This window comes from Thermobia domestica, chromosome 12, assembly GCF_964235325.1.
Source record: "Thermobia domestica chromosome 12, izTheDome1.hap1.1, whole genome shotgun sequence".
Lineage (NCBI taxonomy): Eukaryota > Metazoa > Arthropoda > Insecta > Zygentoma > Lepismatidae > Thermobia > Thermobia domestica.
Genome location: NC_137465.1, coordinates 147,588,772 through 147,609,240, shown reverse-complemented (window position 1 = coordinate 147,609,240; position 20,469 = coordinate 147,588,772). Strand labels below are relative to the sequence as shown.

The following is a 20,469-nucleotide window of genomic DNA, read 5'->3' as shown; positions in this document are numbered from 1 at the left end:
AAATACATAGTGAAAATTCAATTTCGTTGCTACAAAATTAATTGACCTAGTTTCTGAACGATTTAATATAATCTATTAAATTCCAAGAACCTGCAGAAAGTTAGGAGAGAAATGCTAATATTATCAGTGTTGCCAGACACTGCAAGCAAAATTACACACACCTTCCGTCCAAATTGCACAATTTTACACACAAGCTGTAAGACAGTGCACACAGCATTACACAATACATAACTACCTATGACGTACATACCTATACGTACACTCATATCCAAAATGATTGTCGCATATCTATAACAGACTTGTTGAGCGAACATATTTGAATAATGATATCGCAAGGTACATTTAACACTTTTAGTATGTGTATAATCGGCAAAGACAAGTATGTGGTAAATTTCATGTCAAAAGAGCAGTAAATAAGAACAATAAAACGAAAATAAAATTTTCTTGTCCATTTAGTTACATTTTATTTTACTCATTATGATTTTCGTATTTATAATTCTTTTCCTATGAAATGTATCACAAATATAAATTTCCTAATTGTACACATAATATAAGTATTAAAAGTACTCTGCAAAATTATCAAATTATATTCTTACAAGAAGACAGTTATAGATATGCGACAATAATTTTGGACATGAGTGTACTTTCAGTTTTGTCAGGAAGCGGTGCGTACAAAATTGGTACGATTTATGTGTTCTCACTTGAACTCTCTATGTCAGCATGAACTGTGTACAGCTGTGCAAATTGTTTCGAGCAGCTCTTGAAAGTTTCATAAAAAAAAAAGCACTGCTGGCTGTACCTCACAAGGGAAGTTCAGGAGAAAGCACTCGCCTGCAGAGAAACTAAGCATGCCATTTGAAGTCCCAATTCATGCTGATCATAACAAGCTAATAAAATCCCTGTACGGTTGAGAACGGTTCGAGATATTCAACTTGGAAGTTTATATGAGAAAATGAGGATATACGCATTTATATGCGTTAAGTACAACATAATTACTTAGTAACGAATATTGACATACGAATTGAAAGCTATCGGAAGTAACAAAAAAAAAAAAAGTGTTTCGCAATAACTGACGGGTTTGTTAGATACAATTAGTCATTACATTGTTCACAATAATCATAGGTTAGAGATGAAAATTGATCACTGTTGTTCTTCTGTTTTATGAAGAAATGACGCAGGAAAAATACTGCAAAAAGATCTGTAAATAAGAACAATATAACGAAAAAACTTTTCTTGTCCATTTAGCAACATTTTGATGTAGGCCTACTCACTCTAATTTTCGTATTTATAATTTTTTTCTATGAAATTTAGCACAAATATACATTTCCCGATTATACACATAGTAACAGTACTAGAAGTACCTTGCGAGTTTATTATCCAATTATATTTGCACAACACGACCGTTATAGATATGCGACAATCATTTTGAACATGAGTGTACTGTACATTGACCAGCCATTGTTCAAGGATTCAGCGTTTGATTTATTACTATTATTATTATTATTATTATTATTATTATTATTATTATTATTATTATTATTATTATTATTATTATTATTATTATTATTATAAAACCGTCACCTTCCCGCCCATTGTCACTTTCATTTTACTTTCAACTATGCGCGCCGACTACGTGGGTGCTCCAGGGCTCCGGCACCCACATAAAGAATCTTATGGGTGCGGCGCACCCATAAGATTTTAGCTTGAACCTGGGTTTGAACCAGTTTTTTTTTTTGTTTGTTTGTTTGTTTGTTTGTTTAAATCAGTCGTGTTACCGACTGAGCTAGGGCAGCCCCAATTTATCCTTATAGTACCGATATATTTTACTTTCTCACAGCTCAGGCCTTTATGACAATGTTCATAAAATATTTTAACTAAAAGTAAATCAATCAAACATCGAGACTTCCCTGAAAACATATAGGCTAATATGATCCGCCATTGATATGCACCCACATAAATCTTGGAAAGTCTGCACCATTGCTTTCAACGTACTTAATGTTTTTAATTGGACATCGGCCACTCTGTCGTTCATCTGATTGCAAAATGGCATTTTCTTCACAAGTGGAGAGAAGACAAGACTTCTTATCACCTCCGCCTCATGTTTTAGTCAACATTCATTCACATTGCTTGCTTGAACAAAGCGTCTTTGCTTGGGGATGTCATGACACCCGCCTCTGAAAAACAAGAAGTGAGGTACCAAGGAAGCAAGATAGGTTTTATCATCATACTGTAGAGAAAATAACAAGAGATTAACAATAATAACAAATAACTTGTTATTTTCTCTGTTTTATTGCGCTGGCCTGGAGTCAGGCGTTGGAGCTCGTAGTTTTTATACGGCAATCTTCAGAAAAAAATGGTGGAAATATTGAATATTTGAATGAAAGAAACTTCGTAAAAATCATCAATGAACAAAAATTTTGAATTGTGCCAAATTACACACAAAATGCACACAGATTGGCATTACACACAAAATGCACAAACAAACCAAAATTGCACACATTTTGTGCAATTACACACACATTGGCAACGCTGAATATTATAGCTATTCATGGGCTGGTCTAAATTAAATCAGTACGCAGTTTCGCTTTCATTTGTTTTCATAGTTTCGGTAACTCTTTTAGACCACCTATCAACAAGTATATAAAACATGATTCAATACTTCTATGATCGTGTAAAAGTTGTTTCAAGTTCACTCGAGACTCTTGTTCGAGTGTCTTGAACAATATTCCTTTGAACGTGTAAATTTGAAGTATTGAATGGTCTTATTCAAGCTTTCTATGACGGTGTACAAACAACATTAGCCTTAAAAGTATATATAATTTCTAAAATAACAGTGAATAATTTGCATGTCAATTCTGAAATCTTTAAACAGCATATACTGTACATTTGTATGTTGATCTGATATAGTTATTCTTTTTTATTCATTTCGCTGGCAACACTTCTCCACCATATTCGTTCCAAGAAAAATGAAGGAAATACTTTCGCGTTCTTGCACTCACTTGTCATTTCTCTATCCGCACTGTTAATATTTGAGGGGGGGGGGGCATTTGCTGTACAGAATGTTTCTTTCGAACTGTCTTTTGACTGTCTGGGTACCTCAGGCTGTTTGTTGGACTTGTACAGTACAAGGACTGTAATATAGATGTACGACCATTGTCCAAGTTTTCTGTTGCTGAGATGAGTTTCCAATCTGAAGACAAACTGGACATTTCATTAGTATCTAGTATCCAGCTGTTTCTATTTTGAAGCAAATATTATGGAAGAGATAAAAATAATTTTCTTTTTACAATCATGCTATTAAGAAAAGTAGGGAACCCACACTTACAAGCCTTTTTCAAATTAAAAGGAGCTGGATTTGGTCTAAGGCACTCCAGTTTATATGGCATACAAATGGCTTGGAAAGTTAAGGTAAAAAAAATTAATTTCGAAAATGATTGGACTGGACCGGGAACGTTTCATTCGTTGCTATCATTTTCTAAAAAATGAACTGACAGTCAAGAACTTTTGTCGAGAATTGCACTGATCACATAGAAGTGGGCGTGAACGTTTCTAACCTTCACACGAGAGTATTGCTTTGCTGAGCTCTAAATTTAGCTTCAGAATATTTGGCTACGGCTCCACACACCAGACTTGAAACAGTTTAGGCTTAACGTTAGCCAACCACCCGTTGCTAGCAAACATTCACTTGCCAAGTTCTGATGCTGTGATTTTTTTCTTTCTTGTTCTTCTTCGAGTGACATAGCATTGCCCAGGTGCCAAGTGCTATTTTTTTTTTTTAATTCGTGAGATTTTTTTTTGGATATCTTTGGCGAGGATCTCGTTGTGTGCAGGAGAAGAGAAAGGGGAGATGGACCGGCGAATGTCCACATGGAATCAGCTAACATTTGAAGCAACATTGTATCACTCGGCGGGTCACCGAGTGACAAAACCCAGCACAAGACGACGTGCACGAACGGTGCGTAAAGGTACTCTCCAGACTTCTATACACTTTTCTTCAAAACGCTGTTCTTCGCTCTTCAATAACATTTTCACAATGTAACAAAAATATCCTACGTAATATTAAAAGATGTTCTTCAACTTTTTTTTCTTCTCCTTCCTTCACTCGTAGCTAGAAAGTAAACTGTAGAGAACATACTTTACTGCAAACAATGACATATATTTTTTTTAGTGCGAATATCGATTTTGAATGCTTTTCTATTCGTAGCAATACAATCTTTTACGAGTTCTTTATTTTAAGCTTTTCTGTCTTTACAGTCTGAATGTGAGTTTACTTGCAAACAAACGTGAGTTTAAATCATAAGATTTCAAACAGCAGCAACATGATATTTCAAGTGTTGCTGGGAGAAGAGATTCTTCACGAATATGAGTAAAGTTTAACGTTGTTCAGTCATATTACTATACTATTGATCAGCGGCGTAAATCTGTCTTCAACATTTAGGGGGACAGGTAAGATCGTTCCCACAATCTTTTTTTTTTTTTTTCCTTTTTTTAAAGTGATGTTCAAAATATTTATGAAGTTAAAAAAAAAAAAAAACATGCTGTGGAAGATCAAGGGAGCAGAGTTGTCTTCGACATTGGAAGGCGGGCAGATTTGAGGCTTATTCTGGGGGGACATCAATTTCATCTTACTTTCCTTTGTGGCAATCGGACACAAATCATCACATTTCTCCCCCCCCCAAAAAAAACAGACACATTCGTCCCGAAAATCTGGGACCGTCAAAGAATCGAGCTGCGTCCCAGCGTCACGAAAATATTTCTCGGGACGCATAAATGTCCCGAATTCAGTGAAGAAAAAAGGAAGGGAATATTATAGGACTAGTTTGCTTTTTTCGTAGGATTAGGTATATAATGATTCTCTTCAACTAAGTATGGCAATTCAAAAGTTGAAAAAAAAACTTGGATACATAAAAAACATGGATTTAATTAAGTTCACGATTTAACTACTTTGACATTGAACAAAGCACTAAAAACATGATTACGTAATGAACAACTCTAATCTAATGGGAAGAAATAAATTAGTATATATATATATCACTTCTTTTCATTTTAAGCATTTCAAAGATTCTCGTAATTTAGTAGCGTCCCGGATTTTCATTTTTGAAATATGACAGCCCTATTGGGGGGGACAGTTTCAAGATTGGAGGGGACATGTCTCCCTTATCCCCCCGCGATTGGCACCAGTGCACTTGTGCCAAATAGAGTCAATGTAATTTTGTGAAATCTCAGTTGTATGTTTAGTTGAAAGCGCGTTGTAATTAAGAACAGACGTCAAAACAAAAACAAAAAAAAAAAAAAAAAAAGAAATGAAAAAAAGTTTTTTTTAGTGGCTTCAACCTCTGTAGTTCAAATGAAACGAATTCTTTAAAAATGGAGATATTTAATTATCCCGATTGTAGGTAAGTGCTCCCTTAATAAAGATAGTGCCGAGTTAATACCGCATTTATTTAATCATTGAGACGATGAAAACATTTTTACTTATCTAAGTAGTATACACAATAAAGTCATTTCAGATTTTGCCAAAGGGGAGGGGGAAAGATGTTTCACCAAGATAAGAGATCATTTTTTATTACTATATTAGAAATAAAATCGATTAAAAACTGTGGATTTCTGAAATTCAGCGGGGAAGCATTTATCCCTCACCCTTGCCTTACTCAAATTACTCTTCTGACTGTACATTGTATTAAATGTAAACACTTTGAACCTACCTCAAATAACATAAAATTTCACAAAGCTTAGAAAATAAATTTACAATAATATAAAAGAAACTCTCTCTCTCTCTCTTAACCGGTGCCGACTTAAGAAAGTAATGAAATGACGTTTCCACAATATATGTAGAATAATTTAGAATGTCCAACCGTGATAACGGAGAAACCAAAAGAGACAGAAAAACGAAACTTTGCATGAAGCAACTAGAGAAAGGAGGACACCTGCCCGTGTATTGAGGAACATCGCCGGACGAACAGCATTGCCAACCCAAGAGACAGTTGTGCTTTTGTAAATCGAATGACCTAAATTGGATATCATCATTAGAAGCAACAATGAAAATAAAGACAAAAGAAATGACAAACGCAGATCATTGTTGCAAACTTTTCGAGAAATAACGTGAAACATGTGTTAAATGCAAATGTCGTTGGTGCACGCAGCGTTGCCATCTTTAACAAACCATACTTCTTAGCTTTAACAAGATACCGAAGATCTCAGTCAGTACGTGACTTATCGATCTCACATAACCATAATACTGCTCCTCATGCTCTACCGCCTTGCATTATAGGGTTAAACCATACTGCACTAGTGACCTTTTCTGAGTTACTGTACCTTTTCCAAACTCAACTTTTTTCTTCTGTTGATCGCCACACTGTTCAACGGACCCTTCTATACTTGAAGTCAGCGTAAACAGTTCTTATTAATATTTAATTTAAGGTGTACAAAACGTTAATACTTCACTCCTTATGTGTGCCAACGGCATTTGCATCTAACATATGTTTCATGTTATTTCTCGAAAAGTTTCCAACACTGATCTATGTTTATAATCTCTTTTGTCTTTATTTTTATTGTTGCTTCCAATGATGATATCCAATTTAAGTCATTCGATTTACAAAAACATAACTTTATCTTGGGTTGGCAACACTCTTCTTCCGGTGATGTTCGTCAATATATGGACAGATGTTCTCCTTTCTCTAGTTGCTTCGTGCAAAGTTTCGTTTCTCTGCCTCTTTTGGTTTCTCCGTTATCACGGTTGGACATTCTAAATTACGTCATTTCATGACTTTGTCGTCAAGTCGGCACTGGTTAAGGTTCTCGTAGAGAGCTGCTGTTTCACTAATACGTGTTTAGGTCACATAGAATACATTTCACGGGTGTGCGTATCGTAACACGAAATTACCTTATATAAGGGACACCCTAATATATATACTCACTGTCAGAGAATGAATATGTCTTATAGACTTTCCGTAACCCTGGAAAGTTATGCTCAATATGATGATTAACTGAAGTCGTAAATTTTAAAATGCATTAAATCTCTTTCTGTATTTTATTTTTGCTTGAATCCTAGATCGACTCCTTGTTGATGTTGTTTGATTACACAGCGTTCCTTTCAACAGCGAGGCTATATGTAGCGTGGACCTACAAATTAAGGTGAGATCTGAACCATATGACCTTCCACGGGACGATTAACGTGTTTCTCCCAATCATATAATGAAAAGTGACATGAGCTAGTTGAGGTTTCATTCGAAATTACTGAATATTTATCCTTTAATTACACTCCATAAAATTTGTTCAATGATGTGTAAAAGTTTAACACCACAGCCATACACACAATAAATAAATACAGACGTGTTCAAATTATTAGACGCACACTCGAAAAATGCAAAATTGATGTAGGAGTCCTAATTTCAGAGTACTAGAACATTTAATTTAATGGTTAGACCACCAATATAAGATCCTTCATTTGCTTACTGTACAGTTAAAATGGTGATATCGCCGTTGAGAGGTATTAGTGAGAGGGAGAAATTCTGAAAGTGGTGTTTCACTTGTAGAGGATATTATGGTTCCTATCAACAAGTTACAGTCTGAAGTTTTGTGGTTGCTGTCGTAAGAAGTTAACGACATTCAAAGCGTTCAATAGTTCGAATGGGCCAGTTTAAAATGATCGTGACGTGTTTCATGTATCAATCTTTTATTCTGTGTAGTTCTGTAATTGCAGCATCATGGAAAAAGCAAAAGACCTTTCTCCGCGTAAAATGGAAGTTAACAAAATACTTCTGGTGGAAATAAGATATATACCCCTACACGGCAATACATTGCTAGTAGAGTTGGGATAGAACAAAAATCTGAGTAGAATCTCTGTTGAAATGAACAAGAGCCAAAATAGGGTTGGGAAATGTGGGCGAAAACCAAAGCTATCGCTAAGATGTATCAGAAAACTAAAAAGATTGGCTCTGGGAAACAGAAGTGTAACTTCTAATAGACTTAAGCATAAAAATGGCTGAGTATGGCGCAGACATTTGACCTGAAAGTGTTCGAAGTATTCTTTGTGCCGAGGGAATAAAAGCACACGGTCAAGAAAGAAAACAAAAATTAGAGTCTACTCCAATCATGGCAAAGAAGCACCTCGAATGAGCACGAGGCCTAGAATATTGGACTACTGACGATTGGAGAATATTGTGTTTCAGTGATGAATCATTTATCTTTGTGTCTGATGAATGTTCTTAATATGTGTGACGTTGTCCTGGGAGGAATTCAAATTGGAATCTCTTTAATAAACCATGAAGCATCCTACTTCAGTCATGGTCTGGGGTGTGATCTCTGTCTTCGGACCTGGAAGACTGTATATAGTAGAAAGGACAATGAAGCACGACCAATACCTACAAGTTCTTCAAGAAGAACTGCTTTCCCAGACTACAGTCTGGTTTGATGACGTACAATTCATCTTTATGGATGGTGGAGCCCCATGCCACCGGGCCAAAGCTGTGACAAAATTCTTCGAGGACAACGAAATTAGGGTTCTTCCGTGGCCAGGCACTAGTCCTGATATGCAGCCGATTGAAAACTTTTGGAGCTTCATGAAAGAAAAGTTAAAAGCACATTAGAACCAAACTTCAATTGATCAAGGAGATCAACATTTTGTGGTATCACGATGCTGACTTGAAGACAAAATGTGCTAAACTCGTACAAAGGATGCCACAAAGGTAGTGGTTGAAGTGAGACGGTATGAAGTGGTATGCCATACCGCCTCTGATTTTTCAGTGATGAAGGCATACCACCTTTAGTTTTTCAATGACCAAGACATACTGTCACGGGAGAGTCGATGCTAAACACCTTTAATAAATCCATTTTTATACTAGTAATTGACAAATAGCTTTGCACGTAAAAAAAAAAAAAAAAAAAAACTATTTCTTATGTAGAAATAATTACTAAGTTGACAACACCGACATTTTTGTTATCTTTTTCCTACTTTTTGTTATCTTTTTCCTACCTTTCGTTTTTACCTAAAATGAGAGGTCTTCAAAGAAGTTCATCTAGTTTATATTTTGATATGCCATATTGAATTGTTTCTTTCTTATGTATGCGTGTGACTGTGTCTTAATTTTTATAAATGACGTGTTTTGAGCATGGTCGGATTTAGGGGTTGTCTGCTGTGGTACGGATCTTCTAGAGGTTTGGAATACTCCTCAATCGAGTGGGGAGTCCGAGAGTTTTCTCGCAGGAAATTGTTAATATAAAAACTCTGTTTTTGAATATTTTCGTGTATAATTCTCTATAATATAACATAAGGGTGATATTTTATTTTTTTTTTTCAGAAAGTTGTTGGCGAGGGATCAAAGTCTCTCCATGCCCCCACCCCCGTAACTAAAGAGAAGGTCTCCAGTGTTTTTCAGTCATTATGTAATTTGGAGTGCAATCTTTTAGGCAGCATATCCTTGCTGTATTTCAATATTTAGATAGCCGGTATGTCGAGTCAAAATCGTAATAAAACATACCGCCTCTGCTTTTTTCCACTTCGAACACTGCACAAAGGATAAAAGACTTAATAAAGAATAAGGGATTTCATAAGAAATATTAATCTTTGTGTGAGAGATAATTTTCTTGTAAGTATTCCATTTCATTTTTTTGTTTCGTATTTGGATATACACATTTTATAGTAACTATATTTGAATGTCACGTACTCAATTGTTGTATTGATATTGAAAAGCATATGCCACATCCACTCAAAATTAGGACAGAGTTACAAAGTAATAATTTGGACTAAGTTCGAACGTATTTTCTCACGTAATATTGTAAGAACAGTAAAATATTCAGAAACTGAATGTTGAGTCTAATAATTTGAACACGTCTGTAAATAAATAAAATAAAATAAAAGTTGTGTGCACGGACTCCAGGGTATGGATTCAATGCATCTTGTTACACAGAATCCAAATTTCGAAACCCCAGATCGATTGATCGTGTCGATTTTTTGTTATGTACGAAAAACTTGAGCGATTTTGGCTAGGGAGGAAACACGTTTTTCGCCCATGAAACAAAAATGACACGATCAATCGTCCTACGGTTTCGAAATTTGAACTCTGTGTAACAAAATACATCGACTTCATGCCTTGGGGTACGCTATTCAGAGCTTTTGTTTCTTCGTATGGCTGTGTCACGTGTATCCTCCCTATCTAAAATCGCTCAAGTTTTTCGCTCGTAAAAAGGAATTGACACGATCGATTTTCCTAGGCTTTCGAAATTTTGTCTCTGTGTAACAAAAACACACCTAATCCATACCATGGGCAAGGGCGCAGATCCTGGGGTGCCGAGAGGCCCGGGTTCCCCAAAGCTGATGTGGGTCCCCCTTATTGTATTTAAGAATATATAATATTTGACATAATTTGAATGCAATTTGTCTTAAAATCCTCATATATGCCTTCTGCATCTGAATGGGCCCCCCAATTTACACAGAAATCGGCGCCCTTGACCATGGGGTCTGCTGCACAGAACTTTTATTTTGTGTGTGTGTGTGGCTGTGTAATCTACATCAAATTTTTCCCTCGATTGATAAAATCATTTTACAGACCAGTGAGTAAACAACACTGTTCTAGACAATATAAACTCTTTTTCGGTTCTATTGAAACAACAGTATTCATTCTTTGTTCTTTTGGTCTGTTGCATTGTTGACTCGTTACGGGGGCAACAACACATCTTAATATATAGACGTTTATAACAAGAGGTCTAGAGAAATAATTGTTTAAAAGGCGAATCATTTTAAACCGAGTTCTAAATGTCATCAGAAAGAATCACCGGAACACCCCCTTCTGGTAATAACACTATCAACTGGCTTCGCTGAATTCCGTTAAATGAAATCGGAAGAAAGGCAATACCTTCACCCAATGCGCTGCCAGTAAGTGCAGCTACTTATGTCTTTCCACACAAATAATTTAGGTATATTGCGATTGCTTAGGCAAGTGTATCATCGCTTGAGAAGATTTCAGTGGATGGATGATTTAGCAGATGATTTGAGAGATCATGAGATATTGCAGCATTGCATACTGCGGAAGTAAATGGTGAAAACATTTTTACTAGTAGCAAACCATGTCTATCACACCGTTTACGGACTGGAAACATGATACACAACTGTTCAGTAATATTCAGTGTCTCAGCACTTGGTTTAAGTTATTTAGGGAACTTTAAAGTGGCCATTCCTTCAGTTGGAATAGCAGTTCTACTAACCGTGTCAATATGACTCTTTCGGAAACGAAAGTGAAATAAGATTTTATAGACCATTACCCAATCAGCAAGAAGGTGAGCCATCAAACGGGCCATGGAATCGAGTACTTGCTCTACGAGAAGAGGAAGAGGAAAACCGATCATCTGTTAGGAATGGTTTGTTCTTCCTCATTAGGATTTCGTGAGATGCTGAAGAGATTTCTGTCCTCGTGATCCTCGTAATTGTAGGACGTGAAAAGTAACCTGCTACTTTGTATATGGTATACATACTTTGTTTATCATCTTCGTTATCTAGTAGTTAGTTTCAACTTAGTGACATGTAAATAGTAGAAATAAATTTATGTTATCCAAACATAACTCTTCTTTATTTCAAGTCAAGATTTTTAAGCGACATTCAAAATATTTATTAAGTTGAAAAACAATGCTGCGGAGGATCAGGGGAGCAGAGTTGTCTTCAACGTTGGAAGGCGAGCAGATTTGAAGCTTATTCTGGGAGGACATCAATTTCATCTCACTTTCCTTTGTGTTAATCGGACATAAGTAATCACATTTTTCCCTCCAAGAAACACATTCAATCGGATTATTGGAGTGGACAGTCTCCCCAGTTTCAAGATTGGAGGGGACATGTCCCTCTCATTCCCCCAGGATTTGCGTAAGTGCTATTGATTAATGTATCTACGTATCTCAAATTAGGGATGGTACTGAGACCGAGACCGAGACGGACTTTTATATACCGAGACGGACATTTACATGCCGAGACGAGACCGAGACAGACATCTATAAATCGAGACGAGACCGAGACGAGACCATGGTCAGTCTCGAATGTCTCGTCTCGAATATTGATAGTTATTTTGCCTTTACTCAAAATTTGTTTCATTGCTGTATGAGAAAATATGGGAACGTTTGACTGATGTACCTGCACAGTGGCGTATTTAGGGTTTAGGTATCGGGCTCAAGCCCCTCCCGAAATAAATTTGTAATCATTTTTCGCATTGCAAGTACAACACAAATGTTTGTTACCCGTTCCTCGAGCCTCTCCCGAAACAAAATCCACTGCTGTTGTATATAATCTTCACTCTCTCTCTCTCTCTCTCTCTCTCCCTCTCTCTCTCTCTCTCTCTATTTTTATCTATCTATCTATCTATCTATCTATCTATATCTATCTCTGGACAACTAACTGATACAGGTAACATAATTATCTTGGCTGCTATTTTGAAAACGGTGACCGATATGAAAAAATGTCTTGCCACATTCCTTTTCAATTTGTAAAGATCTATCGAACGAGGTGTCACTCGTCCCATGTTTCCATTTAAAATTTATAGTTGGGCCCCGGGTGCCCTTGAAGAGCAGCCCTAGGGGACACCATGACATCACCATTTGATTTGTCCCATAGTATTTCCTTTTTGAGTTTTTGTTCAGTTTATTTATGTTCAACCGTTTTCGAGATATTTCCGTGGAAAGATTAAAATGGCCCACCCTGTATATATAGATATATATACAGGCGCGGATCCAGGACATGATCAAGGGAGGGGCTAAACCATACTTTGCCTCTTTATCGAGTGTAAAGCAGGATTGAAGTTCATTTTATTCAGTGTATACCTGAACGTTAAGGGGGGATATAGCCCCTATAGCCCTTCCCTTGGATCCGCGCCTATATATACACAAGCAGTGTTACCAACGCAAAATAAAGTTATATTTTCTCAAATTGCACTACCGGTATGCAAGGTATTACCTATTTCTAATTTATATATTAAATAAAACCACAATACCACATATATTATGCAGTGTAACAAAGGACAATATAGTATCAGTAACATCAACATTTTGGAGATCTCTAATAACTCAAATAGCATAGACGGTGCAATGCGCATTATTTGTATCTTAGCGTCAAATACTATGATCATGGTATACGGTACTGTATTTCGAATGAATGGAGGAACAAAGTTACAAGAAATGAAAAATTTAATTTTTCTAAAGACTTTACTTCGAAAACGTGCTGACATATCACATCTTATCATGTAGATGCTTCCAAAAGACTTAAGTGATCATTATATCATTTACGAGAATTGTTATTTCAAACCGTTTCAGAGATACCAAACACATGGATAGTGATTGTTTTATTGCTTAAAATAACGCATTTGTATTAAGTTTTTATAATGATAGTTGTTTTAGTTTGCTTCTATAACATTACAACAATAGTTTTTGGTTGTTTTAATTAAGTAAATGGTAGTTGCAGTTCCATTATTTTAAGCACTGTTGCCAACTTAAATTGCTAAATATTATTCTAAATATAGTGCAAACAACGTAACTAAGCTGCAAAATATTTTAATAACTCGTAATTTGTTTTATGGTGCAAGAATGGTTTCAAAAGATGACGTTTTTCATAGTCTTTGGTCTATTTATAATGTTAATGTCAAAGTTTTTTTTCGTTCCAGCAATACATGTAAATGCAAATTGTAACTGATAACTTTTCAGTGACACTAGTTGTTCCCCTAAGCCTTAGGCCTGATATACACAAAATCATGCTTAATTAAAAGTTCTAAATACACCCTAGTTACATTTCACTTGTTTTAGTTTGACCACCGACCACTCGATCCATACCATTAGCTATATGTAATTATTCAATAACTTACAGTTAGTAATACACATAGTGTTGATTTTTTTGTTTTGTTTGTTTTAGTTTAACGTCTCATAATTATGCTAGGGCCTCTAAAGGAGACATGGAGCTAATGATTATAATGGAAACCGAACCACTTCGGTCGTTCAACTGTACCCCCACCGGAAATCGAATTCGGGACCACGCGAACCAAAGTCAAGCGTGCTAGCCGCTAGACCAAATGGAGGTCCTCACATTGTGTTGATTTAAATTATTGTCAGTGTTGCCAGATTCGAAGATAAAAAAGTAGCGTGTCTGTGCTCCAAAAGTAGCGGATTTGAACTATTTGTAGGCCAAATATATACAGTAGAAATGAATTATTTGACAACTAATGACTGGTACTAATTGAATAATTTTTAACATGGGCTAGAAAATGTGCTGGACATATTGCAAGAAATTATGATCGATGAACAAAAACAATTCTAGACAGGATACCACGAGATAAAAAACAGTCTAGGAAACGTCCTTATACAAGAAGGTTTGACGAAATCAAGAACAACTGGGGAGTAACCTGAAAAAGAATTGCTCAAGATAGATAGTTGTGGAGAAGACTTGAAAAGACCTTCATCCAGCAGTGGATTGACAATGGTTGATTATGATTATGGCTATGATTTTATTATATCTGGACTTCAGAGGTAAACTAAACCAAATCATAATTTCGTAATTTTGCAAGAGAAGCGAAAAACCAGTTCCTTAAGTAAGATCTTAGTACTGTTTTCAAACTACACTAAGTAGTTACAAATAGGATGCTTTTAGACTTACATTGTTACACCACTAGAAAGAACAGAGTATATTAAAAAAGTCTTCTTAACTCAATTTCGACCAAAAAATGACTTAGCATAGTCTACCTCTAAAGTTCATGTATATATATAACTTTTACTAGGTAAGGTAGGGTAAAAACAGATCCAAAATTTAACGAAATTCGTACAGCGAAAAACAAATTTGATCCTTAATATTGCAGCAAAACTACGAAGATTAATACTAAAGAAAACTAGAAAGTTAAGAATTACTTGTTTCGCCGGGACAGAGAAAATAGATACATATAGCTCGAATTACCTATATACTTACATAATATGTATGTCCATGTTTCGCAAGTAAATTTTCAAGCGTAAAATTTCAGCGTAATGAACGCATGATTAGTTTTCTCGAATAAAGAACACATGCACTGCTCAGAAAAATGAAATGAAATCTTTGAGTTTTACGTCCCACGATTATGCCGGTTATGCTAAAGGAGACGGTGATGATGAGTAATGAATGAAATTGTGAAATGAAGAAAGTGGGAGGAAACGGGAGAACGCCTAGTAAACCCACGTATACGGTGTTTGTCCACCACAAAGTTCACTTGGCTTCATATAATACATTACGACCTTATAAACTTGTATAACAAACAGAATGTACTTAAAGTGAGGCGCGAACTATACGAAACATAAGACTTTGAATCTAACTTGTTTTGTGATCCAACCCGAGACCACAGATAGCACAGATGAGTGTCGTAGCTCCCACCATAAGGTTAAGGAAGTGCCTGTTTTAAAGTGTCAATTAAACACTGAGATGTGAAACGGTAATAAAGCAATTGATCAATTTGAAACAAAATATAATGTAGTAATAATTCACTCTATTTCTTAAGATAATGAACGTTATATTCTGTTTTTAAAATGACAATCAAAGCAGAGTGTTTTGGATAATAACTGAGAAATTGTAAAATTTCAATTTCGGTACGATTAAATACATTCGTGCAGCTATGTGTTGCGTTATCCGTTAGGATGTATTGAACAACTTTGATTCAAAGGAAGGAAATAAACTACTGTATAGTACTGGAGTTAATTTGATAGAGTTTAATTGTATAGGCAGTACTGAGGCTATTTGAGACAAAGTCTATTGCTGAAAGTGAAATATGGGTTACTATTAGGGTTTTATTCCAGGTATGTTATACCCACTGATGATTGAACTCGGAACACACGCATGGAAAGCATTAGCGCTAGCAAATTAGCTACGAAGAAGTACATCATACCATAATTCTGTCAAGAATAAAGGCAAACAGTAAGAACCGGAAACGACAGACTGTACTATAATAATACTTTCACAATTTTAATTTCATACTATTTATTTCGAGACTTTCGAGACGAGACCGAGACTTGGCCTTCGAGACCGAGACCGAGATCGAGACAAGCATCTCTTGACCAAGACGAGACCGAGACCGAGACGGCGATTTTTGACTCGAGACGAGATCGAGACCGAGATCGCTACTTATCAACCGAGACGAGACCGAGACTGTACAAAGTCTCGTCTCGATACCATCCCTGTCTCAAATTAACAGGGGCAATTACCACCAACTGTTCCGCTAAATGATAGCCCTGATACCTACCCGATTTCAATGGTAATGCCAATGCGGTTTATCCCAAAGGAAGCTTTCTTGTTTTGGAAGGAAAAGCATGCCACAAGTGGATATTTATCAACAACAAAATATAGATTTTGGCTGATTTTCACATGAATGTGGTATTTATTGACTACGTTCAACGCGTACATTATGCCCAAGTGAGTTTCGTCTCACATTTTCCGCTAGACTTCTAAACTATAGAGGTAAAATATACCAGCTATTGGTAGATTTACCAGTTTCGGTTTCAATTTCAATAAGTAGATAATGGAGAAGGTGAATCTTCTCTTGGTATTCGGATCTATATCTATCTATCTATCTATCTATCTATATATATATATATATATATATATATATATATATATATATATATATATATATGAAACTTTGGGGGGCCCGGGGGCCTCCCCTGCCCCCAGGATCGCCGCCCTTGTATATATATTGGGAATCTCTCTATATATAAACAAATTTTGGCGATATGTTATTATTTCCGTTTCTCACTATCTATTAACACAGATTCTCAATTTTGTTTACCTGGCGCTTCCCTTCGTAATCCCTGCACACTTCATGTCATTCCCTCTCGATTCATTGGTCAAACATACTTTTTGTCTCCCTGTACTGCGGTTTCAGATCCAGCATTAAATTCTCAAATCTGCAATAATAATAATAATAATAATAATAATAATAATAATAATAATAATAATAATAATAATAATAATAATAATAATAATAATAATAATAAAATTTGATATTGCTTGATAAGTTTTATAATCCGTGTTGTACACTGAAGTTACATTTTGTAAAGATGATATCATTGACGGTATTTTTGTAAAGAATTTTAGTTTGTAAAATTGTTCAGCTTCCAATAACGTAGAGATCTTAAATAGTAACAGGCAAGTCAAAAAAGTCAAGCATGATCAGAACAAGTCTCCTAATTTTGCAAAAGCTAAATTGTAAATAGACATTGCAAGTGATATTTTATTTGCGTCAAAATTTATTTCTGTAAGTAGCTTGTACCTCCTCCGTTCGCTCTTCAAGCTTCCCCCCCCCCCAAGGAGCGTTCCTTCTACGTTCGGAACCACTGTATTTACATTTTTATTATCTATTACCGCTATGGGAATCAATATTAAAGCCAGAAGTGGTAGCAGATTTATTTTATTTCCGTTTTCAATAAAGGCATTGGAACTTAGGTTGAACCTGTCTTTGCGACAGTCAATTCACTAAACTATTTATTGTCGTTGTTGCTCTTGTGAGAAGCAGCGACGCAAATACGCTAGTTGTCGCCCGGGGTTAGAACTCGCCTTAGCGCCCCCCTGACCAACCAACCAACCAAAACGCTCCCCCAAATATTCGCCCAATTTTGCGCCCTCCACATCCGGCGCAAGGGGCACAAGCCCCGTTGAGCCTCAGGTAGTTCCGTTACTGGTGAGGAGCAATAATGGAACCATAAGTTGTAGTAAACTCTACCATTTGCGGTTTCAGTATAAGTAAAGTACTGAGTCATCTATCTTTTACGCCCTAGAATAAACTATTATTCGTAGATTCGGTTTTTTTTTTTTTTTTTTTTTTGACAAATGAGTTATACCACGTTATGATGTTATTAATGGATTTTTTAATGGAATTTGGGCAAAACCTCCTAAATATTTTTGGGAAAATCGTTTGAAAGGAACTCACCGCAGAGTAAACTACCCCGTGTGAATTATTTGAGAACAAATGACTAATGCAATATTACTAGGTTATTAATGAAATATTTACTTATGAAATGCGAATAAAATCGCCTCAGTCGTTTTTGAGGAAATTGTCCGAAAAGAAGCAAACTCCCCTGAAGAAGCAAACTACTTCTTCTGGACTATTTCAAGACAAATGCTCTGTAAGATTAATAACATAACACCCTATGGCAACAGTGATTTGTGCTATATTCCCAGGCTAATAATGAAATATTGGTATCTGAAATACAAACGAAATCGTTAGAATCATTTTCGAGAAAATCAGTAATTTTGAGCAAACTATTCCTTGTGGAGATTTTCAGGACTAGAAATTGCTGAGTCATTTTGAGATAATAATCCGAACAAACTCACCTCCGAATGTAAACTAGCCCTTGTAGATTATTTCATTGAAATGAAATGTCCCACATTGTGCCTGTTAGACACGGTGACTAAAGCAAGTGAATGATGATGTAAGAATTAGTGGAATGAGAAAGTGAAAGGAACCGGGAGTATCCGAGAAAACCCACGAGCACAATGTTGTCCGCCACAAGCTTACTCGGGATCAAACCAGAGACCCCATGCACCAGAGGTAAGCGCTCTAACACTGAGCCACCGTGCCCTGTCGGTTGTTTCAAGATAAATGAGTTATACCATAGTGTCAGGTTAATAATAAAATATGTATTTATAAAATATGAACTAAATCGACTCATATTTATCACAGTAAATGGCTTCTTGTGATACATATATGTATATATGAGTGTTAGCAGACACTTTCCTTTTAGGAGGGAAGGCGTGAACATATCCCCTTATATAGTACTTTGATTCCAAACAAGAATGATGATTCTTCAGCTTCTAAGAAAAAATATATTGGCCCTTATGCAGAGTCGTTCTGAATCGTGATTAGTGCCATACTAAAGAGTTCGACTAACGTATGTTTCCTGCACTAGTCAAGCCTTTAGTGTGATGCTAATCATACGTGAAAACGACTCTGCATAAGGCGGATTGTTTAATCAATTTTGGAAAGCAAGATACCTTAAAATATCTATACGTATAAGGATAAGCATACAAAAATGAGGGAAAAATTATTGACGCATTTTCATGCTGTGGCGAATAGTATAAGTTTTCTTCAATTTGCGTATATAATTTTCATCGCCGTCTTGCATATTTATCAGTTATATTCCTTACTAATATTATATACAGTTGGGCGGCTACTCGAAGAGTTCGAAAGGGTTTTTATTGGTCATGCGTACGCTTCGAATACGCTGACTATGTATTTAAATGTGGATGGCTAATCACAATGCACTGCAAACGCGAAAGCAATAAAAACGCGCAGAAAACGTCGGCTCGAGCGTATTTGGCGCGTTTCGGAATAATAGACCACCTGCTGTTTAAAAGATGTCTAAAGGAAGGAAAAAAGGAAAGACGCGTTGCCAGGCAAGGGGATTTTAGCAAGAAACAGCTGCTTGGAAGATGCTTTGTGCAGAGCAAAGGTGGCCATTTTCCACTGGGCTCGCTCGGGCTCGCGCTCACCTGTCTCAGCTGGGCTCGCGCTCACTAGCGCTCGCGATCACTTCTCCCAACTGGGCTCGCGCTCACTCGCGCTCGCACTCACTTCTCTCAACTGAGCTCGCACTCACTCGGGCTCGCGCTCATCTCTCTGGACTGGGCTCGCACTCACTCGCGCTCGCGCTCACCAGTCTCAACTGGACTCGCGATCACTAGCGCTCGCGATCACTTCTCCCAACTGGGCTCGCGCTCACTCGGGCTCGCACTCACTAATCTTATCTGGGCTCGCACTCACTCGGGCTCGCGCTCATCTCTCTCGACTGAGCTCGCACTCACTCGGGCTCGCGCTCATGTCTCTCGACTGGGCTCGCACTCACTCGCGCTCGCGCTCACTTCTCCCAACTGGGCTCGCACTCACTCGCGCTCGCGCTCACTTCTCCCAACTGGGCTCGCACTCACTCGGGCTCGCGCTCACTTCTGTCCACTGTGCTTGCACTCATCCGGGCTCGCGCTCACTTGTCTCAACTGGACTTGCGATCACTAGCGCTCGCGATCACTTCTCCCAACTGGACTCGCACTCACTCGGGCTCGCGCTCCCTTCTCTCCAATAGGCTTGCGCTCACCCGGGCTCATGCTCACTTGCCTTAATTGGGCTCGCGGGTATATGCTGGGTATAAAGAGGTATTAAAATCTAGACTTTGACTAGCAGTAGGCCTAATTCAGCAGAAAATAGAGCTATTAATGCTATATATCAGTTGTCAGATATAAAAATAAAATAATAAAAATGTTGCAGGGTTTAATGTATTTAACGTGGGCGGACTTTGAGGAACTTGAAATAAAATGCTCCTGATATTTAAATCTGGGCTTTGACTACTAGTAGGCCTAGTTTCTCAATAAAAAATAGGCTATATGACTAACGTTATACAGGAGTTATCAGACATCAGAATAAAATATTAAGAGTGTTGCAGAGTTCAAGTCTTAAGAGCCTGTCTTACTAAAAATAATGCAAAATTTACCATTTTTCTTTT

At 36.9% G+C, this 20,469-nt stretch overlaps 1 protein-coding gene across 3 annotated transcripts in view; it reads left to right on the top strand.

Annotated features, from left to right (window-relative positions):
- The window catches only part of FipoQ (F-box/LRR-repeat protein FipoQ), a 362,646-nt gene that overhangs the window by 172,346 nt on the left and 169,831 nt on the right, over window positions 1–20,469 (top strand). The window contains exon 1 of one of the 3 annotated variants that reach the window (XM_081734229.1): window positions 3,647–3,955. The exons of 1 other annotated variant lie outside the window; for it this stretch is intronic. In XM_081734229.1, coding sequence (XP_081590355.1) covers window positions 3,848–3,955 — 108 coding nt within the window. In that variant the 5' untranslated portion in view covers window positions 3,647–3,847. Of the gene's footprint in view, window positions 1–3,646; window positions 3,966–20,469 lie in introns of those variants that run through there. One more of the 3 variants, XM_081734235.1, reaches the window with a different exon arrangement.